This window comes from Polypterus senegalus, chromosome 15 (genome assembly GCF_016835505.1).
Source record: "Polypterus senegalus isolate Bchr_013 chromosome 15, ASM1683550v1, whole genome shotgun sequence".
In the NCBI taxonomy this organism is placed as follows: domain Eukaryota; kingdom Metazoa; phylum Chordata; class Cladistia; order Polypteriformes; family Polypteridae; genus Polypterus; species Polypterus senegalus.
The window spans coordinates 74,043,212-74,071,111 of record NC_053168.1 but is presented as its reverse complement, the minus strand read 5'-3'; the positions used below and the strand labels follow the sequence as shown (position 1 = coordinate 74,071,111).

General features: G+C 37.3%; 1 protein-coding gene across 7 annotated transcripts in view; it reads right to left on the bottom strand.

Moving 5' to 3' along the window:
• The window catches only part of akap9 (A kinase (PRKA) anchor protein 9), a 231,256-nt gene that overhangs the window by 178,935 nt on the left and 24,421 nt on the right, over positions 1–27,900 (bottom strand). For 6 of the 7 annotated variants that reach the window (XM_039736927.1, XM_039736923.1, XM_039736925.1 and 3 more), the window contains one exon: positions 17,550–17,798. In XM_039736927.1, the coding sequence (XP_039592861.1) occupies positions 17,550–17,798 (249 nt within the window). Of the gene's footprint in view, positions 1–1,367; positions 1,433–17,549; positions 17,799–27,900 lie in introns of those variants that run through there. The other variant, XM_039736926.1, reaches the window with a different exon arrangement.

Below are 27,900 nucleotides of genomic sequence, written 5' to 3'. Positions count from 1 at the left end.
TTCAAGAAACAATGTCACCAGCATCGATGGCACGGTGGTGTAGTGGTAGCGCTGCTGTCTCGCAATAAGGAGACCTAGATTCGCTTCCCGGATCCTTCCTGCGTGGAGTTTGTATGTTCTCCCCGTGTCTGCGTGGGTATCCTCTAGGTGCTCCAGTTTCCTCCCACAGTCCAAAGACATGCAGGTTAGGTGCATTGGCGAGCCTAAATTGTCCCTATTGTGTGCTTGGTGTGTGTGCCCTGCAGTGGGCTGGCGACCTGCCAGGGGTTTGTTCCTGCCTTGGCTCCAGCAGACCCCCATGACCCTGTGTTAGGATATAGCAGAAAATGAAAAATGACTGACTGACTGTCACCAGCATTAGCTTCACTACAGATATGTGGAGCTCAAAAGTCAGCCTCATGAGTCTAATGGTACACTGGATTGACAAAAATGTTGAGGCAAAAAGAGTTCTCATTCTGCAACTTTAATTGCACAAGCTTTCGATTCCATGTTAACAAACATTTGAAAAAGTAATGTGGACGTTGTGCTTAGTGACAATGCTTGCAATATGGCAAATGCTATGGAAGAAAGTGGCATTAAAAGTTTAAGCTGCATGGCTCATACTTTGTAGCTTGCTGTAAATGATGGCTTATTGAGCCAGAGAAGCATCTCAGACTGATTTGACATTGGGAGGCGAATAGTTACTCATTTTAAGCATGTGGCTGAGAGAAACACAAACAGACCTTGGTACCCCAGCAAGAATGCTTCAACAGGACGTGCCAACCATAAGCGCGCATTCATTTATAATTGCGGATGTGATTCCGTCTGTTGAAGCGCTTAAAAGTCTGCTTAGCAAGTGTGACAAGACGGATACCGGAGTTCAGATGGCGAAAAATCACACCTTTGGAGACCGTCAAAAAACGCTTCAGTGGTGCATTCTCCGAGCCACTATACTATCAATCTACTGTCCTTGATCCACAGTACAAAGATCAATTTTGTGACCGAGATACCAAAAAGCAAGCACAAGAAGCACGTGAGAAACAACTGGTCGAGAAGTCAGCTGGTGAAGGAGATGCAAAGAGCAACAGCGAACCACAAGAGAAAAAAAATTGCACTCAGAGAGATGTTGCTGCTTCATTGCTGGAGCTGTATGAAGAAATTCTTGATGAAAATTTGTATGCGGCTGTAAACCCACATTCAACTGCCGCCGAGTTAAAAATAACAGAATCACAAAATTATTAACAATAATCATACTAATTATGTTTATCAGACGTCCAGAGTTCAAAAAGAAAAAAAACTGTTACAGATTTAATTTAAAAAAACACAAGCCATACACTGTAACTTCCTAATATCTAATCAGTATCCTTGTCCATTTTCCCGAAACTCACAGTCAGCACTGAGAGGCAGCTTCCTGGGACAGTGCACGAGTGCGGGGTCAACTGCTCTGCAAACATTAGCTGAAGAAAAAAAGGAACACATTAATGGCATCACCTCGCCTTTTTCATCAGGTTTTTACACTTTATTTTCCAGATTGCCTACAAAACTCTTATTGCAGCGGCACAGTTTAGGGGTTTTCCATTTTAGTCGAGTCACAGTAGAAAAATATTAGAGGAATTTAATTTAGTGGGTACTTAAAAAGAGGGAACAGGTTTGCCTGCATGCTAGAATGCAGCTTCAAGTTTTGTACCTTGTGAAAGATGTGTTTCCTGTGTCTAAACTGTAAAAGATTTTAAGGCAAATCTACTCCAGTTTTAATGTAAGAATTGCTTTAAAACAATCACCCTAAAATATACAGCAGTCTCTCAATATTTCAAGGCACACCTGTGTTAGAAAGTGTTTTTATTGTGGAACAGCTTGTGCTGCATCACTTAAAAGTCCATCAGCATCACACTTTATATGACCCAACGTCGCAAGTTTTTATTAATGGTGGCGGTTGATACAGGTGGTTGTCCAGTTTTTCTTTACCACATATCTGGTCAACCTAATAATAATTTATTATTTTTTATTATAATACAGGTAAACGTTTGTAAACTTGGTTTTAGTTTTTCAGCTGAATATCTCAGCAAGCCCCCTACTTCCAGAAATAACTGCGCCCTCCAGTACTGGAAAAGCAATGCAGCCCGTTTCCCAATCTTGGCCAAGGCAGGGATCAAGGCACTTTGTACCAGTGTCAACAGTGAACACCTTTTTCAGCTGTGTGAAGGAAATGAAAAGAAAAACAGACATGCTGGTGAAAAGGCAGAAATGCTTCTTTTTGCTAAGAAAAATCTATTGCTTGTGCTTTTAAAGAAGCCAACCTAAGACCAGTATTACTGGCCTCATTGTACCTTTAATTTTAGTTTTACTTAAAGTAATATATGTCTGATTATGGCACAAAGTATATGCATTCACTTTTTTGTTAATATACCCAATGCCATGTTCTGTAATGGCATGGTGTCTTGATGTACTTAAGTTATCCAGGATGTGTATGAAGTCTGTCTATTAACGAGGCTGAGTTTCTATCTCTTAAACAAATTGGTGAAATTTAGTAAAATCAAGCAAAACGGAATCTTTTCAAATGCTTACTGAGGCTAACGGGGAAGACTACACGTCTCGTGCACTTGTGTATTTTTCCTAAATTGAAATTGGTGTGTAAAGAGACGCCTTTCGAGTCAATGGATGCAGAAAAGAAGTAAAGAACAAAATGTCTGAGGTCTTGAAACAGCCAACTGAAACTGATCTGCTCCACACCTTCGACCATTGGAAGCCAAGACTGCATCCATGCGCAAGATTTTTGTACATGACCTGGAGTATTTTTTCTATAGAGAGGGGCCATATCTTGCTCTTTTTCCCCCCACAGAAAGTACTAGTTGCCTATATCTATAGCAAAGCAGAGCGTAAAAGTCAGCAAGTAAATAAAAATTAGTTCATCTCTGTTTCACATGCTACTGTTGTTTCTTTGATAATGCATAATACATTTTCAGCATAACTAAAACATTCAAACCTGAAGTAAATAAAATAAAAAAAAAATAATAAAAATATATCGGCCATCGGCAAAGATGGACAAAAACATATCGGTATCGCCCAGAATGTCCATATCAGTGCATCAGTAGTTTTAAAATGATTTTCCTCCTGCAGATTACTAAAACATTAGGGCTAGGTAAGATCTAGAATTTTAAACTTGATTTGATATTTAATAAAAATTAATTTGCAAAAGCCAGTACTCGGAGGTTCAGAATTTTTAATTAAGTTTCTACAACATTTAGATTTTTTTTTTTTTACTTTATATACTGCATTAATCCCCATGGGGAAGTTGTCTTTTCACATGATCTTTGGAGGAGCCATTGGACACAGCCACAGTGTAATTTTCAATTTAATGGCCTTGTTCAAGGGCCCCATGGAGTACATTAGAACACTCTAGACAAGAACAGAGTGTTATGAAAAGTTTCAACATTTCATAATGCAACCCCTGTATCCCTGGAATCAGCCTAGTCACTCTTTTCTGGACCTTTTCTAGCACTGCTATGTCCTTTTCGTAGCCTGGAGACCAAAACTGCACACAGTACTCAAGATGAAGCCTCACCAATGCATTATAAAGGCTAAGCATAACCTCCTTGGACTTGTACTCCACATATCGTGCTATATAACCTAACATTCTGTTAGCCTTCTTAATGGAACACTGTCGGAGTCCACTATGACTCCTAAATTCTTCTCATAAGGTGTACTCTTGATTTTCCGACCACCCATTGTGTATTCAAACCTAACATTTTTACTTCCTATGTGTAATACTTTACATTTACTGACATTAAATTTCATCTGCCACAAATCTGCCCAAGCCTGTATGCTATCCAAGTCCTTCTGTAATGATATAACGGATTCCAAATTATCTGCTAATCCACCTATCTTGGTATCATCTGCAAACTGTTACTTATATTCCTATCTAAATCATGTATTTATATATTAAAAATAACAGTGGACCTAGCACTGACCCCTGTGGAACACCACTCTTAACATAGGCCAATTGTGATGAGATTCTTAGCACCATCACCCTTTGCTTCCTGTGTCCGAGTCAATTCTGCACCCATCTAAAACATCACCCTGAACTCCCATTTCTTTTAACTTGATGCCCAACCTCTCATGTGGCACCTTATCAAATGCTTTCTGAAAGTCCAGATAAATAATATCATAAGCTCCACTTTGATCGTATCCTTTTGTTGCCTCCTCATAGAATTCCAACATGTTAGTAAAACACGACCTCCCTCTTCTGAACCCATGCTGACTGTTCAGAATAACTCCTGTCCTTGCCATGTTTTGCTCAATCTTATCCTTAATAATTCCTTCCATTAATTTTGCTGTGATGCATGTTAAGCTTACTGGCCTACAGTTGCTTGGATCTGCCCTGTCGTCCTTTTTATATAATGGGATGATATTTGCCATTTTCCAGTCATTCGGAATCTCTCCAGTGTGCAGTGACTTCCTAAAAACATGTGTCAAGGGTTTATATATGTACTCACTAGCCTCCTTAAGAACATGAGGATAAATATTATCTGGTCCTGGTGATTTGTTTGATTTCATCTTATTTAATCTGAGCAGCACTTCTCCCTCTACAATTTCCAAATCCCTCAGTACCTCCTTAGTAGTCCCGTTTACCTCTAGGAGGTTTTCCACTTGCTCACTTGTAAACACCTCAGAAAAATGTAAGTTTAGGGCATCTGCTATTTCATTGTCTGTATCTTTTAATTCCCTTTACTATTCCTGATGAACTTGACCTCCTCCTTAACTGTTCTTTTACTACTAAAATACTGAAAGAATCTCTTAGGGTCTTCTTTCGCCTTATCTGCTATATTCCTCTCCAACTGTCTTTTAGCCTCCTTGATATCCTTCGTAATGGTTGCCCTCATGTTCTCATACGCGCTACAATTCACTTTGCAGTCATTAGTCTTATATGCCTTATAAAGCAGTTTTTTCCTTTGCAACATTTTTTAAATCTTTATTAATCCACCCTATTAATTCCAAATTTAGGTATGTATCTGTCCTGCATTACATGTAAAACTTTTTAAACCTGTTCCACTGCTCCTCAACTGTCTCCACACTTAAAAGCTTATCCCAAGGTTTCCTACTTAAACATTGTCGCATCTGCTCAAAATTAGCCCTACCAAAGTTTAACTAAACAATTTTAGTCTTGCATCAGCACTCTTACAAAATACTGAGAATTGTACTACATTATGGTCACTTGATCCTAGTGGTTCAATCACCTCAACACCCTCAATTCTATCTTGATCATTACAACATACTAAATCCAAACAGGCTTCACCCCATGTTGGTGCTTTAACATGCTGTGTTAAAAAACAGTCACTGATTACTTCTAAAAACTCCTGCTCTTGTGCTCCTCCATCTGCAATGTTATCCCAGTTAATATTTGGATAATTAAAATCCCCCATCACTATAATATCCCCCTGTAAACTTGCCTTTTTGATATTACTAAAAAGATGTGTGTTGAAATTACTGTCTGAATTGGGTGGTCTATAACACACTCCTAAAATAAGACCTCTTTCCCTAATATTTTCCAGGTGAAGCCACATGTCCTCACTAAGATGGGGCTTATCATCCAACTGAAGAGGACTTGCATTTAAATCCTGTTTGGCATAAACAGCAACCCCACCTCCTTTTCTGTTCTGTCTATCCTTGCTAAAAAATGTGTATCCCTCTATGTTACACTCATCCCCATCTTTGTTATTTAGCCAGGTTTCCGTTATTGCTATAATATCATAATTATGCACTGCTACATACAACTCCAACTCACTTACCTTATTTTTGATACTTCTAGCATTAAGGCAAGCTATTTTTAATGTGTGATTCATTCTATATTTAAATGTTTGCTTCGAAATTACATTACTATGCATTTTTATTTCTACACCATTGTTTGTTCTTCCATGTACTGTATAGATCTAAACCTGGCCTGTCCTAAACTTCCTGCCCCCCAATTCCTTCTGGCAGTAAAAATTTGAACTGACAACCTTCCAGATATCAACACAGATCCTTAGCCTCAGAGCCACCACTCCACTCCTGAACTTCTTCTGAATAGTAAATAAAATTCACATAGCCTTCGCTATTCTTTTTAAGCACATTTACTCCATCCATGGTGCCTAGTGGCAACAAGTGTAAAAAATAGGGTGAAAATTAAAAAATGGAAGAGTGCAGAACAGGTAGAGTTTGCTCTGCCATTTGCAAATGGCTTAGTTTTCTTGAGAAGATAACACTCAAACAGTACAGCTTCTAAAGATAAAACATATTACTACATATTAAAGGCCACATAGGCATGTGTGGCGCCTGCAATGTTCTTTTCTGCCTCCCAGGCAAAAAAGGTCCTTGCTAAGTATTCCAAAACTCAGTATAGAGAGAGAAAAATAAAACTGCTCTAGAAGATTAGCAAATGACTATATGATGTTTATCTTTATGTAAGTGTTCGATAACATCTTTAAATACAGTATGTGGCAGTGTTTGAGATACAGCAGTAGGGCTGCAACAATTAGTTGACGTAATCAATGACATCTATAGGCCAGCTATTGTATTGTCCTTGATCCTTTCGTGAAAGTGTTTATTTGATCTTTGCACTTCAGGCTTTACACATTATATAGTTTATGTCTACATTTTGTCATTTATTACTAAAATATGAAAAACATTTCAGTTTTAACAATGTATTTTTTGGTTAAGTTAAATGCACTTTTTTTGTTTAAAGACTACGCGCACTTTAGTTTGTATTGTTTAATGTATTTCTTTTTTATTGTGATGGTCACACTAATATAAAAACATCTGATTACTTTCAAATTCATATGTTTCACTGGTTGTTACTTTAATTTGATTATTATTAATTTTAATCGTGCTAATGCAGAGACATCAGGGTGACATTCACAGGTTGACAGACGTGAGCAGATGAGGTAAGACATGCACTGGAGCCCAGAACAGGATGTGAAACCACATGTCGCAGGCATCAAAATAGTCAGGCATGAAATAATCGTGACTAACTGAGTAATCGAAAAATAAATTGAACGATTAGTCAACTACCAAAATAATCATTAGTTGCAGCCCTATACAGCAGTTTCTTTGTTCTTCATTAGCATTATTCCAAATATTTTCCTACAGGTTCTGTTGATTGTTTTGCATTTCTGTTTCAAGAACTGGCTGAAAAAAAAAAGCTGTGTAAATATATGTTTTTTTCACATCATTTGGTGTAGTTTAACTGGCCTGTTTCATTATTTACTTTAGACCATGCCTACAAATAAATGTCATCAGACAAAAGAACGATCTCTTTAGATAATAAAGGATCAGATATACTGTTACCCTTTACTCCCTATTCTGTGAATCTCTGGCCGGATTCTGAAAATGCATGTATACTACCAGTCAAGAGTTTTAAAACACCTCAGTTTTTCTTCAAATGTAATCAGCTGACATGCAATGAATGACCTAAAATGGTGAAAAGGTAAGCAGTAAACTGCCAGAGGTTTAAATTTAAAGTTTAGGCTAGCTAAAACTGAAAAAAAGAAATTTCAGAATATTACAAATAGGTCTTCTTCAGGGAATAGCTAGTATATTACAATCTGCAAGATGTTCAGCAGCAGTTAAAGTAAATTAAACCTTGCTAGTTGAAGCAAGCAGTTTTCACAGGTTCTTCATCTTCTGTTGTTTACTTAAAAAACCCTCTGTTTATCTTAAAGCATAGTTCCACTTTCCACAGATTGTGTTACTACAGCCTCTGAAGAACTACTTGGACAATACAACCTTGTAGAAAGTTGTAAATTCCAGGGACAATGGCAAGAAAATGGTAATTAACAAATGAAATGAGACAGAGCATTATTACCTTTAGAAATGTGACTATGGTGCCCTAAACAATCCAAAGGCAACTGGACACTGGAAGAATCTCTGATAGGAAGAGATTTGGCAGACCAAAAGTCACAACCCATTCAGAAGACAAGTTTCTGAGGGTCAACAGCTTGCATGATAGGTGCCTCACAACACAATAGCTTCAAGCACAGCTTAATAGTGGTCAAATAAAATAATTCTAAGTTTTTACTGTGAAGAAGAGACTTTGTGCTGCAGGTGTGACAGGGTGAGCGACACTAAGAAAGCCATTCCTTAAGGGACAAAATAAGAAAGTGAGGCTTGTCTAGGCAATGAAATACCAGCGCTGGCCTACTGGAGACTAGAAGAAAGTCTTATGGACCAATTGATCTAAATTTGAAATTTTCTGTTCATCACACAGGGTGTTGGTATGCCGTCGAGTTGGTGAAAGTATGGTTCTTCAGTATGTGACCCCAAATGTCAAACATGAAAGAAGAAATGTGACAGTCTGGGGTTCTTTTGCTGGAGGCAGAGTTGGTGACTTGCACAGAGTAACTGGCATACTGAATCAAAAGGGTTATCACAGCACACCACACAGTACCTTCTGGTCTGCATCTAGAAGATCAGGGGTTCATCCTACAGCAAGACAATGACCTAAAACATACCTCCAGGCTATGTCAGAACTATGTTAAAAGAAAAGAACAAGAAGATAAACTTCAAAACATGGAATGTCCTGCACAGTCTCCAGCTTGAAATCCCATTGTGTTAGTTTGGAATGAACTGGACAGAAGGGCAAAAAGAAAGCAACCTACAGGTGCAAAACATTTGTGGAAACTTCTACAACAGTGCCGGGAAGGTCTTTTTAACCAATATTCATTTTCTCTTATAGAAAGAATTCCATGTGATCACTTCACCAACTATGTTGCTCCATGGTTTGTGTGGAGTTTGCTCCAGGTATTCCTCAAAGAGGCATAGGTCAGGTTAACTGGCATTTCCTAATTGTTTGGCAGCACATATCTGTGTGAGAAGCTCTTCTCAGTGATGAAGACTAACAAAACAGCACACAGACGTCGCCTCACTGATGAGCACCTGCAGTCCATCCTGAGAATTTCCACAACACAGAACCTCACACCAAACATAAATGAACTTGTTGCCAAAAAAAGATGCCAGGCGTCCAGCTCTGATAAAATGACATATGAGCAAAGACAACTGAATGATTTGATTTGTTATTGCTGAAAAGAACAAATTTTATTTATATTTCCAGGTTTGTTATGCAGTATGTTCATATTTGAATTTGTATAATTTTGACAGGATATATTTTTATGGAGAGCAAAATATAAGTTATTTAAGTTTTGAGTTGATTTATTCCGGAATAATATTCCTGTCTGTTTTTTTTCATATTTATGTTCAAAAAAGTTAAGTTTTAAAGTTTAAAAGTTTAGTTTTAGTGTGTTCAATAAATGTTTATCCTGTTCAGCCTGCGACCTAAAGTGTGTTTTGGATTTTGGCCCCCTGTGCAATTGAGTTTGACACCGATTTAGTCGACACAAATATCTTTGGTTGGAATGTAAGGCGAATTTACTCTTTACATTTGTATGCTTAAGAAAAATTTATGCAATGATGCCTACATTTAACTTCCATTCCTACCAAAGATATTTCTGTCGACTAAATAAAAATTCCTTCTATTTAAAATTTAAATAGAACTTGAACAGATATGATAGTTCATAATATCCACAGACTTGCACGTAAGAGCGGAGTCATCCATTTTAACAAACAGCGTATTGCACTGATACGAAATAGCCTGCCCATTTAATTATTTAGAAATGGATAAATAAATTAAGATTTTGTACAAATAATGTTTTTCATTTTTCTTCCTTGATGGATTCTGCCACCCCCAGCAACAGTTGCTCGCACCCCAAAGAGAGAGTGTGTGTGTGTGTGTGTATATTATATATATATATATATATGTATATGTATATGTATATGTATGTATGTATGTATGTGTGTGTATGTATGTATGTATGTATGTGTGTGTATGTATGTATGTGTGTATGTTTATGTGTGTGTGTGTATATATATACCTGCGAAACGCGGGTATTTTGCTAGTAAGATATAAAGGACACCATTGCTGGGGAGAGTGCTGATTGGGTAGTCACGGCAGCGCACATAAATCCGTTGTTCAGGAGACGCCACACAAAATAATCAGTTGCACACCCCCACAGATTAAAATACTTGCTTGGGAACTGCACAGTGCTTGCTGGGGAGACGCCACAGGCACGATTATAAGCAGCATGCCACACATTACATCAGTTCCTGGGGACACTCTGCTGGTTGCCCACTGTTGTGACAGAAAATTAAAGTCATATTACGGACATCAAAGCCAGTATTACTGTCAGAGAAAATTACAGGCATTTTATGGAAATACAAACCAGTATTATTGCGAGAGAAAATTAAAGACATATTAAAGGATGCATATTACAGCCACATACAAGCCAGTATTACTGTCGGAGAAAATATTACAGACGTATCTACTAACAACATGCAACCCAAAAAAACGACATGTCAAGTAGGACAAAAGACACAGACAATCAAATCCTATATAAGCAACACCTCCTGGAAGAATGGTCAGCTCAACAAGTAAACATCAACAAAAGAAACGCTGAAAGACAAAGAAAAATACGAGCAAATAGATCGATTGAAGAAAAAGAAAATGACTGTCAGAAAAACGCTAAAAGAGAAAGACTCAGAAGAGCAAACCTTAGAAAAGGTTGGCATTTACTTGCCAGAACCAGCATTCAGCCATGGTCAGTTTTATGTTGCATTATCAAGAGTTAGAAGTTTTCCAGATGTTGTTGTCAAGGTTGTAGATTCCTGAACAAGGCAAACTGTTGCCAAACTCAGACAGAATATTTACAAGAAATGTTGTCTATAATGAAATTGTACAGAAAAATTTCATGAGGTAAAAAAATTGAAAATTTTACCTAAATATCTTCTTCAGATATTGTGTCTTACAGATTGTTACAAAGTTTTACACTAAAGCAATATTAATTATACTTACTGTATTGTCAGGTACGTTTCTAATTTATTTTTATTATTATTTTTCTTTAGGTTTCTTGAAAAAATATTTTTGACAAAAAAAAAAAAATTAGACAAGAAACAGAATGAGGTCAAGGTCCTTGCCATTTAATATAGACTGTTCCTACTAATGTTTATGCACTACTGTTCTAGCGCCCGTTATTGTAACGGGCTTAATGTCTAGTGAAAAAATATGCAGTTAACGCAGAATCATGTTACGTTATTTTTAAAATGTTTCCTTTTCTTAGCACAAGCACAGCTGAAAAGCTTCGATGCATGTACTCCATAACGCGTTGAAAAAATTAACGCATTTAATCACACTTTCAATTCCAAGCAAAGGGGAACTTTTGTCAATGCATGATTTCCTGGTAAATCGATTACATTGATGCACACATCAGAGCTACAAAAATGTTAAGAGTCGGAATAAAGCGCATTTCTACGACTGATCGGAGGAAAATTTCATTTCAAAAGACTACCTTGATAAAAGCATGGTTTTGTGCACACTGAAAAGCAAGCAAAATTAGATGCATTACAGAAAGCGGACTTTGTGGCTTTTACTGGGGATCATTGGATTTCCGTGACAGCTAGTAATTCTAATTACATCTAATTACAAAATGTTCAATGATCACACTGTTTTAGCCTAATGTACAAAATAATTTTGGCTAAGGTTACTCAGAGTTTAAACATTAAGCTGGTCAAATTATCTTTTATGTTTCTGACTTATTTTTTTAAGAAGAAAAACTGCACTTTATGTTGAAAGTTGGGTCCCTGTACAACCAGTGTCAGAGCCTGGTCTGCATTGCCGGCAGTAAGTTGAGCCCGTTTCCAGTGAGAGTTGGACTCCGCCAGGGCTGCCCTTTGTCACCGATTCTGTTCATAACTTTTATGGACAGAATTTCTAAGCGCAGCCAGGGTGTTGAAGGGGTCCGGTTTGGTGGACTCAGGATTGGGTCGCTGCTTTTTGCAGATGATGTTGTCCTGTTTGCTTCATCAGGCGGTGATCTTCAGCTCTCTCTGGATCGGTTCGCAGCTGAGTGTGAAGCGGCTGGGATGAGAATCAGCACCTCAAAATCGGAGACCTTGGTCCTCAGCCGGAAAAGGGTGGAGTGCCCTCTTAGGGTTGGGGAAGAGATCCTGCCCCAAGTGGAGGAGTTCAAGTATCTTGGGGTCTTGTTCACGAGTGAGGGAAGAATGGAGCGTGAGATAGATAGGCGGATCGGTGCGGCATCCGCAGTGATGCAGGCTCTGCATCGGTCTGTCGTGGTGAAAAAGGAGCTGAGCCGTAAGGCAAAGCTCTCAACTTACCAGTCGATCTACGTTCCTACCCTCACCTATGGTCATGAGCTATGGGTAGTGACCGAAAGAACGAGATCGCGAATACAAGCGGCTGAAATGAGTTTCCTCCGCAGGGTGTCTGGGCTTTCCCTTAAAGATAGGGTGAAAAGCTCAGTCATCCGAGAGGAGCTCAGAGTAGAGCCACTGCTCCTCCACATCGAGAGGTGTCAGATGAGGTGGCTCAAGCATCTGATCAGGATGCCTCCTGGACGCCTCCCTGGTGAGCTGTTCCGGGCACGTCCAACCGGGAGGAGGCCCCGGGGAAGACCCAGGACACGCTTGAGGGACTATGTCTCCCGGCTGGCCTGGGAAGGCCTTGGGATTCTCCCGGAAGAGCTGGAAGAAGTGGCCGGGAGAGGGAAGTCTGGGCCTCTCTGCTTAAGCTGCTGCCCCTGCAACCCGTCCTCGGATAAGCGGAAGAGGACGGATGGATGGATGGACCATTCTGAAAATGTACTTAAAGTACTTAAAATACCACTTTATTTTTAAGTCTGCCCAATTTTAGCCAGGAATGATATTTTTGTTTCTGTTTTGAATTGAAATGCAGTTTAAAAGCATTTTTTTTTTCAAAAATTAAAAGAGCTTGAGTTTACAATATTCATGCCCATGTCTATTATTTGATTCTGTCGCCCACAAAAACCCTTTTAAATTAAAAAAAATAAATTGCGATTTGGGGCAAATTTTCATGTGTGATTACATACGATTAATCAAGATTAATTATTACACAGCCTCTAATTAATTAGATTATTTTTTTTAATCGAGTCCCACCCCTAATATATATATGTAGATATATATATATATATATATAAATATATATATATATAGATATAGATAGATATATAGATATATAGAGATACATATATATATTATATATATATATGATGTGTATGTATGTAATGACAACATGACAACACAATTACATTGACAATCATGTTACGTTATTTTTAAAATTTTTCCTTTTCTTTTTCATAACTTCTTTAACACACTACTTCTCCGCTGCAAAGCGCGGGTATTCTGCTGGTGTTACATAAATGAATGACAGAAATGTGCAATGTTATGTTTGGAGAACGGGAAAAAAATAAAATAAAATCACAGCATATCAATACCAAAATCTCATTCCATCCATGAGGCATTGCAGATTAAGTATCAAGGTTTTAAGCTGCTTTGACACCTGAATGTATGGCCAACTTGCTATTATAAAGGGAATTATTAATTTAAAATTGTATCACGAAAGTTTAAAGGAGGAAGCAATTAATACCAGAAATAATGTTCTGAAAAAGCTTTGCAGAGGGTAGGAAGGTCTAAAAATCTTCCTAACCATTGTGCAGATATGATACAGCTATATGAAACATTTGGCAGACGTTATTTGCTGCTAAAAATGTGTTAGCAGTTAAGGAATACACAGGGCACACATACTTTTTCCAGCCTGGATTGTGAATTTTAAAAAATGTTGAGTATTGACAAGAAGAAGTGTTTGGTCATTATTATGTGAAGCTTAAGTCTTTGTCTAATATCAAAACTTTTGTGGAATATCAGAACATATATTTTCATGAGTAACTAATGAAGATATACTGGTATTTCCAAGACTTCACAAACATTTCCTTGAGACTGTAAACTGGCCAGATACTTTATGATCTTACTAAAGTCATGGATAAGTTATCCGTAGCATCAACTTTCTTTCCCAATTTTGCCATAATAATTTTTTTTTATAGATCTTATTTGAAGAAAATGATATTCCATATGATCAAATCTAACTTATAAAACAAAGAAAATAACATTACATACAATCAAGTCAAACTTAACAAACCAGAATTCAACCCCCACATGAGAGAAAGAGAGGAGAGCCAAAAGCAAGAGCAAATATTTAAAAACAACAAACAAGGGAGAATGTCCTTTTCTCCGATGTAAATGCTTATTCTAAAATTTCACTAATTAGATCTTGGCAAATTTTAAAAAAGATTTAAAAAGATCATCTAAGTGAGAATTAGATTTTTTTTCAAATTCAGATAGTACAGAACATCAGTTACCCATTGATTTATAACAGGTGGGCTGAGATTCTTCCAGTTGAGTAAGATAAGTCTACGTGCTAGTAATGTGGTATAGGCAATTACAATCAGTTTGTCTTTCCCCACTTTAAACAAACCCATCTGAGACTACACCAAACAGCTGCTAATGGGTTAGAACTGATTGTAACACCAAGGATGTCCGACAGTTACTCGCAGAATGATGTTAATTTAGTTCATGCTACATTTTCTTGCAGTATGTTGTTAATTTAGTTCATGCATAAAAGATGGGGCCCACTGAAGCTGGAGCTAGACTGCAACGTTCACAAGTTGAATCTTGGCCTGGAGGCATTTTTAACAATTTTAAAAGAGAAAAATATGATCAATGAATGATGTGAAGTTGAATGACTAAATGCTTTGTAAATATGAAGCTAGTGTGTGTTCTGTGGCTGCCTTCCACTACTTTTCTGAGATTTTAAGTAAGAGATCCTTTCCCCATCTTACCTTAGGATCTTTGATAGTAAGAGACTATAATGTTTTTATATATTTTTGACATGCTGTCTGAGTCTTTAAGACTGATCAGTATTAAAGATGGGATCAGTCTTTTTAGCTCCTCTTCTGCTTCTTAATGAGACAAAGATGTATAATTGGCCCTACAGTAGCCACTTTCAATTTGGCTCGAAACAAGAGGCTGCATTATGTTCTTCTTCTTTCAGCTGTTCCCATTAGGGGTTACCATCATGGATCATCTTTTTCCATATCCTCCTGTCCTCTGCATCTTGCTCTGTTACACCCAGCCACCTGCATGTCTTACCTCACCATATCCATAAACCTCCTCTTAAGCCTTTTCTCTTTTCCTATTATCTGGCAGCTCCATCCTTATCATCCTTTTCCCAATATGTCTAGCAACTCTCTTCTGCACATGTCCAAACCAATGCAATCTCGCCTCTCTGACTTTGTCTCCCAACCAACCAACCTGAGCTGACCCTCTAACGTACTCATTTCTACTCCTGTCCATCCTCGTCACACCCAGTACAAATCTTAACATCTTTAACTCTGCAACCCCCAGCACTGTCTCCTGTTTTTTGGTCAGCGTCACCATCTCCAACACACATAACCTAGCTGGTCTTACTACCATCTTGTAGACCTTCCCTTTCACTCTTGCCGGTACCCATCAGTCACAAATCATTCCCGACACTTTTCTAGCCACTTCACCCTGCCTGCACTCTCTTCTTCACCTCTCTTCCACACTCCACATTACTCTGTACTGCTGATCCCAGGTATTTAAATTCATCCATCTTGGCCTCTCTACTTCCTGCATCCTCACCACTCCTCTAATCTCCCTCTCATTTACATACATGTATTTTGTCTTGTTCCTACCGACCTTCATTCCTCTCCTCTCTAGAGCATGTCTCCACCTCTCCTGGGTCTCATCAACCTGCTCCTTACTTTCGCTAAAGATTTTGCAAGAGGCTGAATTTAATTTCAGCCTTACACAAGTGCTGTTTAATGCTGTAAAATGCAGCTCGTTTGGCACCTGCTGAAGGGGAGAATTCTGTGAAAAGACAATTGCAGTTACTTTCAAATATAATCTCCTCTTTCTATTTGAGAATCAACATCAGGTTTTTTTTTACCTGTAGTTTGTCAAAACGGTCAATCAGGTTTCTCGGTTTTAAAGCAATTGAGCCACATATGCAATGAGCTGCTGAGTTCTCAGTATCCAATTTAAAGTCCTCTCCAATTACTTTAGAGTCGTGCACTAAACTAAACTAACTAAATGCCCTCCTCTACATTCAAAGAATGTCAAACCCCTTCAAAGTAATGGTTCCTCTTTTATATCCACACGTTGCTAGATATAGATCCAGTAGTGATGATCTTTGATCATCTTTGTGCACTTGTCATCATGCGCTTTTGAATTTTCAGATGTTCTGCACTGTAAACAATATAAAGTCACCATTTCAAAAGACATCATGTCAGGAGTCAACATGTAGCAGGTATTGTTGATTGTCTATTAGGTCACATCTGTCTAAGGAATTAATTTTTATTAACTTCAGGATAAATATCGGTACATAGTTATTAAGGCTCTGAATCTGTTGCAAAATTAATTTCAACAGGGCAAAGAAAAAAAATAAAAAAATGTCAAAAGTCTAAATTGAGTAGCAACATTTACACTTAAACATAGCAAGTATGGACATTGAAACAGTTCAAATATACAAAATGTATATGTATACAGATAATACACTTTTTCATATATATCTAGTTTGCAAAGATGCAGCATGTTCCAGAAGTATTGAATGAATATCACATATCATTTCAGGGTTCAAAGAAAACCTGATTAAATCTAACTGAAAGAAACATCTATATATAAACTCCAACAGTTAACAGCCATCTGAACAGCTCCCTTACACCTCCTTCGATTTTCCTTTCAAGGAAGGTGAACCAGGCAGTCCAAAAGCCAGAACCATGACTTGATAGAGATATAACCTATAAAAAACTAAGAATTTCACAGAAAGAGCTAAAGAATGTGGTTGAGTTGGTCAGAGCAAAATCAGTCTAATTCTGGGTGTGTCTGAATGAGACTGGCACCAATGTTTGAAGGAGACTCCTGCTGACATCTTGTAGGCTTTTTGTAACCAAGTAATGAGGAACAAAAGTAAAATTGGATTTGCACATTACTGCAACAATATTTAATATATTATATTAAAAACTTCAAGCTTATGCTGTTTAAATTATACTATAGTCAAAGACATACCTTGGCTATTCTTGTACTGTATTCATATGCATAAGTGTGAATCTTTTATATTTAGTTGGAATTTAAGGTAAATAAAATAAGGTATGTCTTTTTCAGAAATTAAAAGGATCAGACACCTTTTTCCTGGCAAGAAAGATCAATAATGAACACAAGTAGTAGTTTGCTACTTGCTCATTATAAAGCTTGTCTATGAATCTACATATACATGAAGAATACTGTGATATAAAAATAAAACTGACTTGTTGGTAGCATAATCCTTTTGGAAACTTAGTAGTCCGATATAATTTCTCTATTTGTTAGAAATTAATAGACGATAATGAAAATTAATCAAATTGTCTCAGTTATAATATACATAAAACAGTTACAATGATTAATAATACTTAAACAATGATTATTTTTTTCGTTAAATTGAAAAGCAAATACGGGATTAATAGTATAAATATTGATAAAATTAGTTGGGAAGGGATTGAAAAGTGCTCCATGATATGATAACTTTAAGTGAATAGATAGTAGAGATATACATAGACTATTAAAAATTTTCATGCATCAGTTTGAGAAAATTGGTACAAGGTAAAGAATATCCATACCTCTATTGTGTAGATCTGATCATGTTTTATAGTATCTCCACTTCTAAGTGTCCTTGATATACTAAAATCAGCAGCATCAGTGGAAGCCCCTTTTGCTGTGCTCTGTTGGCTTGTTTCTCCACTCTGTGAGTGCACATGATCTGGACAGTCTTGTATATGTCCTTCTTCTGTACAGCCTGGTACCTTTTTCTTCTTTTTCAGTCTTTTCTGCCCATCAGCCTGTGCCTTCTTCTGTCTGTATTCAGCTAACTGAAAAATAAAACCATTAACTCAAAATGCATGTTTTTTGTAAATCAAGAGATTAAAGCAATTGCTTCAAAAGCACACTGGAAATAAAACACATCAGTTGTTTCAAGTGTTCTTCAGTAATTCCTAAACATAAAGGCTTTAGTGAGTTGTCTCTTTACACCATTAAATATACTACTCACTTAACATTATCCATCCATTTTCTAACCCGCTGAATCCGAAAAAAATCTTCACATTGTTATATTTAAGACGCAGAAACATAATTAAAAAAATCAAAATACATAAAAAATGCAAGCAATTTTAATTTTGTGTGAAGTTTTAAAACTACAGTAATTGTAATTTTAATACTCACCGTAACACTACAAAGTTTGGTAAAATTTACACGAAACATGGCAATATATGGTTGACTACATTACGAGACAAAACCCTTAAGTGTCTGGCTCAATATTTTCTTTCTACTCTGATAGTGTAATCTCTTAAATGGATTAATTTAACAACTTTAAAGCACAAATGTCGACTTAATGTTGCTTACAACAAATTAAGATCAATGTAAACTATGCTCTACTTACAATGTCAATGTCTGACGAAACATTTAAAATAAAGCATCAAACAGTAAATTAATTTAATATATTAAAACTAAACTTGGAAAAAACAACAAAATAAACACATTCAACACAGTATTTATTAATTACAAATAAACATGAGCACTCAGAAAATGAAATGTTAAAATCAAATTTCTCTTTTAAAGCATGGACAGAAATAAATATTTGCAAAACTGTCATTACTGAAAAGAAGGTAAGCCTTTCTAAAAATTTTAAAACTAACATTAAAAAAAGAAAGAGTAAAGTACAAAACAGAAATACAGTATACAGTTTTCATGGCAACAGAACACCTAATTATTGCTAGATACAATTAAAAGATAAAATAACACATGATTACTAGTTGCTCACGAAGATTTGGCTCAAAATGCCAACTTAAATTACAAGTACTTAATATGCAGACTCTGCTAATCTTTTAAAGACTTTAGTGTGTGTTTTGCTAGAGTTAAATCTTAAGCCTTAAACTACTTCTTAATTATGAGACAACCAGTACTTAGCACCTGTTGTATAAATAAAACCAATTCAATATATCTAAAATAACATTTGTAATTAAACTGAGTATAATGTAAACTTAACACTATTGAATCTGTAAGAAACCACCTGGCAATACAGTAGACCAGGTTGATTCAAAGTTAAAATAAAAACAGGTAAATTTATATATAAATTAAAATACAAGCATCTGAAACAGCATTAATTCTGTTTGTTGAATATTTAAATTTTGTTTTCATATAATTAAATGATGCATGCTTTAACATATAGTCAGTAAAAATAAAAAACATCATGCTCACCCACAAAGTGATACAGAAAATGATACCAGAGTAATGTCCCTTATTCATTTTGTAATGTGCACAATAGTATGATAAATACCTTATTAGCCCACCTTTTTTTGTATGTACCAGGATCAATTTACTTATAAAATCTCATTTGTGTTTTTGAATAAAGTTTGCTGTAAAATACCTGTACAGCTGAATGTTAAAAGAGCTTTGATTAATAAATTTATTACCAGTATCCTTCCATGAACCAGAACTAAATTAGGCAGGATTGAGAACGTTAAATTAACATTACAATTTTTATATTTAGCTGAACAATGCAAAAGCAAGATGTGGTAATTGGATGAGTAAAAAGAATGCAAAATCTGCTATTAAATATAGTAATATGTAAAAATTTAAATATAAATGCAGAGACAAAAAGATACTAAACTAATGTCAAACATTTTTCTGGAAGATAATACAGATGTACTAAGAAATGTTAAATTTGTGACTCAGTTATATCTCTCTACTATAAAAGGAAATCCTGGGATAATTTCCCGCGAGAGGAGACTTATGACAATTCCTTCCCTCCTCTCAAACACTTACAATCACATCCACGGTCCAATCATTTCTCATTTGTGTGAATACTATTGTCAGACACAGTTTCTGCACTCTCAGCTCCAAGTGGGGTCATAAATAAAAGACAAACAGTAGAAGACAAAGTAGAAAGTCGTAAAGAGGTTAAAAAATGTTGGTGTGATACACACGCAGAGCAGGTTAGAAATTATGAAAGAACTAAAATTCGAAAGTCTCAAAAAACTGATAGTAAAGATCGAATTAGCCCAAACAAATGGAAATTATTACTTTGTGAAATAACGGAACAGCGAAAAGAGATCAAATATTTGGAAATAGGTGATATGGTAGAAGTATGAAGATATTGTTCGGCTTTAAACTTTATGTTGGAGACATGTAGATTGTCTAATTCGTGTTGTCATCAGGGAAAAGTAGTGTTTCTTCTAAATGAAGAGGCGTATCCGCGAGAATTAAAAGATTTGTTGTTTGGTGAAAGTGAAACCCACATACACAAGTGGCAGAGACGCGAAGTGGCTAGTGTATAGCGCCCTCCCAGGGGTTGGTGAGTGAAGCAAGCAGGTTACAGAACCCCCTAGTTATATATAACTAGCAAAATATCTGCGCTTCACAGCATAGAAGTACTGTGTTAAAGAAGTAATGAAAAAGAAAAGTAAACATTTTAATAATAACGTAACATGATTGACAATGTAATTGTTTTGTATATGTGTGTGTGTGTCTATATATACATATACATATACATATACATATACATATACATACATACACACACACATATACATACACACACACATTGTGGTCCCCGGCCGGGGCTGGAGCTCGACCGGGACGCCCAGGAGGACCAGAGGAGGGCTTGTGCCTCCTCCAGACCGAGAGGGGGCATCCGTCCTGGTTATGTTGGGGGCCTCGGGTAAAGGGCTTGGAAGCCCAGCCCTGTAGGGACCCATGGCCACCGCCAGGAGGCGCCCCGATGCCGGTATATCCCGTGTGGTCCCGGGCCGGGGCGCTCAGGAGGACCAGAGGAGGGCTTGTGCCTCCTCCAGACCGAGAGGGGGCGTCCGTCCTGGTTATACTGGAGGCCTCGGGTAGAGGGCTTGGAAGCCCAGTCCTGTAGGGACCCGTGGCCACTGCCAGGCGGCGCCCCAGTGCCTGATTATCCCAGGAGCCCGGCACTTCCGCCACACCCGTGTATATATACATACATACACACTCACCTAAAGGATTATTAGGAACACCTGCTCAATTTCTCATTAATGCAATTATCTAATCAACCAATCACATGGCAGTTGCTTCAATGCATTTAGGGGTGTGGTCCTGGTCAAGACAATCTCCTGAACTCCAACTGAATGTCAGAATGGGAAAGAAAGGTGATTTAAGCAATTTTGAGCGTGGCATGGTTGTTGGTGCCAGACGGGCCGGTCTGAGTATTTCACAATCTGCTCAGTTACTGGGATTTTCACACACAACCATTTCTAGGGTTTACAAAGAATGGTGTGAAAAGGGAAAAACATCCAGTATGTGGCAGTCCTGTGGGTGAAAATGCCTTGTTGATGCTAGAGGTCAGAGGAGAATGGGCTGACTGATTCAAGCTGATAGAAGAGCAACTTTGACTGAAATAACCACTCGTTACAACCGAGGTATGCAGCAAAGCATTTGTGAAGCCACAACACGCACAATCTTGAGGTGGATGGGCTACAACAGCAGAAGACCCCACCGGGTACCACTCATCTCCACTACAAATAGTAAAAAGAGGCTACAATTTGCACAAGCTCACCAAAATTGGACAGTTGAAGACTGGAAAAATGCTGCCTGGTCTGATGAGTCTCAATTTCTGTTGAGACATTCAAATGGTAGAGTCAGAATTTGGCATAAACAGAATGAGAACATGGATCCATCATGCCTTGTTACCACTGTGCAGGCTGGTGGTGGTGGTGGTGTAATGGTGTGGGGGATGTTTTCTTGGCACACTTTAGGCCCCTTAGTGCCAATTGGGCATCGTTTAAATGCCACGGGCTACCTGAGCATTGTTTCTGACCATGTCCATCCCTTCATGACCACCACGTACCCATCCACTGATGGCTACTTCCAGCAGGATAATGCACCATGTCACAAAGCTCGAATCATTTCAAATTGGTTTCTTGAACATGACAATGAGTTCACTGTACTAAAATGGCCCCCACAGTCACCAGATCTCAACCCAATAGAGCATCTTTGGGATGTGGTGGAATGGGAGCTTCGTGCCCTGGATGTGCATCCCACAAATCTCCATCAACTGCAAGATGCTATCCTATCAATATGGGCCAACATTTCTAAAGAATGCTTTCAGCACCTTGTTGAATCAATGCCACGTAGAATTAAGGCAGTTCTGAAGGCGAAAGGGGGTCAAACACCGTATTAGTATGGTGTTCCTAATAATCCTTTAGGTGAGTGTATACATATCTACTTTGGGGTGCGAGCAGCTGTTGCTGGGGGTGCCAGAATCCATCGAGGAAGAAAAATTAAAAATATTATTTGTACAAAATGTTAATTTATCTATCCATTCCTAAATAATTAAATGGGCAGGCTATTTCATGTCAGTGTAATACGCTGCTTGTTAAAACGGATGACTCCTGCTCTTACGTGCACTTAGTGCTGCGTGGGTATTACGAACTATCGTATCTGTTCAAGTTCTATTTAAATTTTAAATATAAGTAATTTTTATTTAGTCGACAGAAATATGTTTAGTAGGAATGTAAGTTAAATTTAGTCATCATTGCATAAATTTTTCTTCACCATAGAAATTTAAAGACTAAATTCAACTTCCATTCCTACCAAAGATATTTCTGGCGACTAAATAGAACCTACTTATATCCAAATTTGAGCTATTGAGCTGTCGCCTGCCTGCCTGAATAAGTCACCCTCGCTTCGCTCTTACTTTTTTACCGTTCATTTAATCATGGCTAGTCGCAGAAAAATTATAAAATGGAAGGGGGATTACACCGAGTATGGCTTTACCAAAATAATTATTGATGGCAAATAAAGTATCCATTATTCATAAAGCTTCAATTGGTGATCTGCTTTTCTGCGTTAACCTCATATTTTTTCATACTTCTTCTCAAACCAAGGGGGTGGGAGGGTAAAATGAATCGGGAACGCTGATTAATGTAATCGGTGTACCAGGAAATCATGCATTGACAGACGTTCCCCTTTGCTTGGAATGCAAAGTGTGATTAAATGCGTTATTTTTTAACGTGTTATGGAGCACATGCATCGAAGCTTCTCAGCTGTGCTTGTGCTAAGAAAAGAAAAGACTTTAAAAATAACGTAACACAATTGTCAATGTAACCTTTTGTAAGTAGTGCCTGGAGGATTCAGAGTGTGGAGATACTCTACAGACAGCGTTTTTGTATTAACTTGTGGATTTTTCTGTGAGTATTTGGTGGCAGCGTCACAAAGTTGGTTCCGCAAGACTGCGTTAGCTGCGGAGCTCAGCTCAGAGCAAAATGAGGTGAATGGGAGGGGAGATGATGACGTGACTCCCCCACCCGCCTTAACTGTCAATCCCCCCAGAAAGACAGTCTCTCAGAATTTGCATAAGCACAGCCCTTCAACAGCAATTTTAACTTAGTTACAAAGTGATCAAAACTCTCATTTATATCCTGCGTCTTCTCATTAAACTTGTATCCCGCATTAGCTGTGGGCATGACAAACGCCGGCGGCAGCCTGTCTATGAACTTAATTTAAACTTTAGGTTTACACCGTGCTTTGTTTCCGAAGTAGCTGCACTCATGAATATTGTTGTATGTGTCAGTGGCTCGCTTCTTATTGTTTTGCTGCCTTCTCAATTGTATAATGCATGTTTTCTTCAGCTCTTTTTGGAGCTCTTCCTTGTTTTCTACGTACTGCGTTGACAGTTCACGTGATTACGTGGGAGGCGTGATGATGTCACACGAAACTCCGCCCCCCACGGCCATTGAGCTCAACTCCATTACAGTATATGGAGAAAAATAGCTTCCAGTTATGACCATTACGCGTAGAATTTCAAAATGAAACCTGCCCAACTTTTGTAAGTAAGCTGTAAGGAATGAGCCTGCCAAATTTCAGCCTTCTACCTACACGGGAAGTTGGAGAATTAGTGATGAGTCAGTGAGTGAGTGAGCAAGTCAGTGAGGGCTTTGCCTTTTATTAGTATAGATAATAAATGGTGAAAAATCATGTTGGGTCTATTTTTCAGACAAGCTTAATGCACTGTGGGAATGTCCAGATTATTTTTCCTATATCCTACATGGTTCCTTCTTTCTCAAAAAAACAAGTCTTACTTTTATTTTTATTTTCCACTCTTAACTCTTAAGGCTAAGTGCCTTGCTCAGGGGCCCAACAGAATAGAGTTACTTATGGCATTTATGAGATTTGAACCTGCAACCTTCCAATTGCTGGCACAGATCGCTTGCCTCAGAGCCACCACTCTGCCCAATGGGTATAGGATAAATGCAAAAAATAAATCCCCAAAGGCACATTAAGCACAACACATGAGCAACAGCTGCTTGATTTATCATTAAATACAACACTAGTTATAATGAAATGTTAACATCTTGGTATTGCAGCTGCAGGAATGTAACCTATATCATTTCTGTTTTATACTGAAGTGCAGGGTGTAGAGCATCTTTGACTTTGAGGTCAAGATGGTACTGCCACCCAAGTACCGCTGAAGGTGCACTAAGCAGTGCAATGACATACTGTAATGGCACCCAACAAATATCGCCTCTATGAGGCCAAGGACTGTGCAGGATAGTTTGGATGCATGAAACATACAGGATGTCTAATTCTGCTTCATTCTTGTCATGAATCACACTGATCCAACATTTTTCATCATACATGCACCCAACATAGTCTCCAAGTTGTCTAATCTGAGGGACACATTTGATCCATCAGGAATATGATTGCGAGAACACAGGATCTCAGCTGCTGCTTCAGTGGTGAATACTCAGAAAGTCAATTGACTGTTTTCACCAGATTATCTTCTGTAGGAATGTAACAGTGTAATTCTCAAGTAACAGCGACTCTTTTGGCCATGGAGAATGGCGTTCTCTGTTCAGCAACATGAGATAGGACATTGTTATTTTATATGAAATAAAGTTTGACATTTTTGATAACTTACTGATTGAAGCTTCAGTGATTACCATTATTGTCACATGGTGCATTCAGCCTAAGTTTAGGATGAAAAACAAAAATGAAAGATTTGCATAAGAAAAGTATGGTTTGTGTTTTGAGAAAGAAGGGACAATGTAGAATAAATGAAAAATATTAAAAAAAAATATCTGCACATTCTCTCATGACATTAGGGCGCTCTGAAAATGAAATCCAATATGATTTTATTTGGATTTGAGAGGTTTGCTGTTCAAACTCTGATACAGTTACTTTTCTGTTTATTTATTTTATAGAAAGCCTACAGTACATAGTTATCTGAACAAGGAAAAAAATCAAAAGTGTGTGTTGGTTACAAATATGTGTTTGTGAGACCTAGACAAAGCTAAGCCAAAAACGCAAATTAAATTTTGGTCAATTTCAAGGTTTGGGGGGGACTGACCACGCAGGGTCATCTGGACCAAATGTTTTAATTTTATCACATACTATACCAATTAATGACCCAGCGTGCAAAGTCTGAGCCTGCTCAGTGGTTTAGTTCTTGAGCTATGAGGCCGGATAAAATTGATACCTCCCTCCCCTCGGTAAACTGGCTGTATCTTGAAAAGTATTGATCTTACTTTACAATTTACAAGGAGTCTCCTGACTAACATGGGTACACACCTGGTAAGTTTTCCAGAATTTTTGAGTCCAAGTAGCGTGGGCCATTGGTTGATTTGATATGGAGTGGCACAATTAAAAGTTATATTAGCATTAATTTCGAAGACAGTGGATGAAAAGTTTAAGCAAGCCAATTTAGCTCATTTAACAAGAAAAACTGTCATTAAGAAAATAAATTAGGAAATTGGGAAGAACAAAAGCTTAGTCTTTCACGGTCAGGGTTGAGCATACCTACTTTACATGGTCAAAGAAGGACTAAACTAATGCATTTTTTCCCACTTTCACTGGAAAGCATACTATACAATCTAGATGAAACTTACCTTACTTGACACTGAGTTGTCATGGTAACAGTTTCTGTCTGGCCCACTGCACAATCATCATCTTAGAGAAGAATATATTTTTTTTAAATGGGTGATATTTAAAGGATGATTTGTGGATTTGTGTTTTTTCCCTAATGAACACAAAAATATATTATAAAAAATTAACTCAAACACTACATTAATATTGTATTCTAAACTTTTGTTTTTAGACCTAATCTAGAGCCCATCAATTTAATTATCTTGTCAAAAACATAATTAGTTTGACCTTTAGGGTTATTTTGAATTGCAATAGGTCCTTCACATTGCACAGACAGTGATCTGTGTATACAGTTCCATTAAACTTTTCAACATTAACAGGGGCCTCATGTTAGTAAAGATGAGGTTTAGGCCTGAAAAAGCATATTCACACTATGAATGGTCTGGGCTAAAAGTACCTACAGTATAGCAGAGAGGAAGGTATTATGTTCTGCCAGAGTACACATTGGTTAACAGTAGTTTTATTTTTAATCATATTCCTCTTGTGCCCTTTCTGTGACTTCATAAGGCAAAATCTGTTTATAATGGAGTATAGCTCTTTGATTTCCAAAGCTAATGTCCATTTCCTAAGGCTGAGGACTTGAAAATTTATGAAAGGAGCATTGTTGGAACATTCAAGTCATCACATGTGATCAATAAGCTGCTGAATATTTTAGGTCATTTTCTCAGCAACTTTGAGGAATATTCTCTGTGTTTAATCAGTTGAAAAGGTTTTTCCCATTTTTGAGGTTATTTTCCACTGTTGTCATAATGCTGCTTGTACTTATAATTGCTTTCACTTATAACTGGTACTGAAGCAGTAGTGGGATGATTTGCCTTAAATATTACCTTATTTATATTGTGGTAAACGATGAAGGGATACAAATAACTTTTGGCATTCTTGCCCTCATTGTCCCAGTTGCTTTATAGCTAAGGTTTTCGTTTTGTCCTCTCATTCACAGTACATATGAATATGTATTTAAGATGTACAGTACTTCTATGATTTCAACCAAAATACTTTGAATAAAGAGTTTATCACAATGTTTGATCAAAGACTGTACTTTGTAAAATACATTTAACTATACCTTAAATGCATTATGTCCAATAAAATAAAAGGCCATTAGTTGTTAAAAGTACATACAGAATTTTATATAGGCACAATGATTATATACAGCTAATGATATTAACCAAAATTGTGGTCACATAATATTGGAATTATTGCAATAAAACTGAGATATGAACATAAGGCATTCACTAAAGCTTGCTTTTTTCCTTTTTTTTTTTTAATTATCTAATTATGTGTTTTTCCCCACCTTTTGTAAGGCATATGAGCATATGATAGTAGTGAGTAGTACACCAGTAGAAATGAGACACTGATAGAAATCTATCAACCAGGAAACATTTTCATATATAATTCTCACTGCAGTTTAGCTCATCAAAAGAGACATGAGGTGGGGAGTCGGCATTGCATTACCTTCTAACACAATGTGGCATGTGGTGGTGCTAATGTGGAGATGAAAAAGGTAGTAAGCAATGAACAGTAGACTTTCATTGTAAAAATGGGGGACTGATTGGAACATGTTACTTGGTCATGAATGAGGTGCTTTTAATTTAAAAAAAAATAAAAATAGTATTTGAGTACATCTACATTAAAATGCTGGCACATGTACCAAATCACATACATACACTTGCACATAGTGACGTTTGCTTCCCAAATGTGAATTGCTGTCTCACTCTCCTCCAGACGATTTTGGCCCTAGGTGTGTACATTGTATGCCAACAGTTTTGCTATTCTAAGACACTCGGCACACATGCTGGCTGTGCACTTTGTATTCTAAGTTGTGTGAAAACAGCACACTTGAGGTGGCACATTGTGAATATTTTAAAGAGATTTTTGCACTGCTAAAAGACAGTCTTCATTCTAAAACAGTATTTAATATATTGTAATTATGTTCTAAGTTTGATTTGTTTAATTGCAGTCTACATTACCATTTACATATAATAAAAATAAAACTTGTAAGATCTAAAGATTAAAAAGAAAACTTAG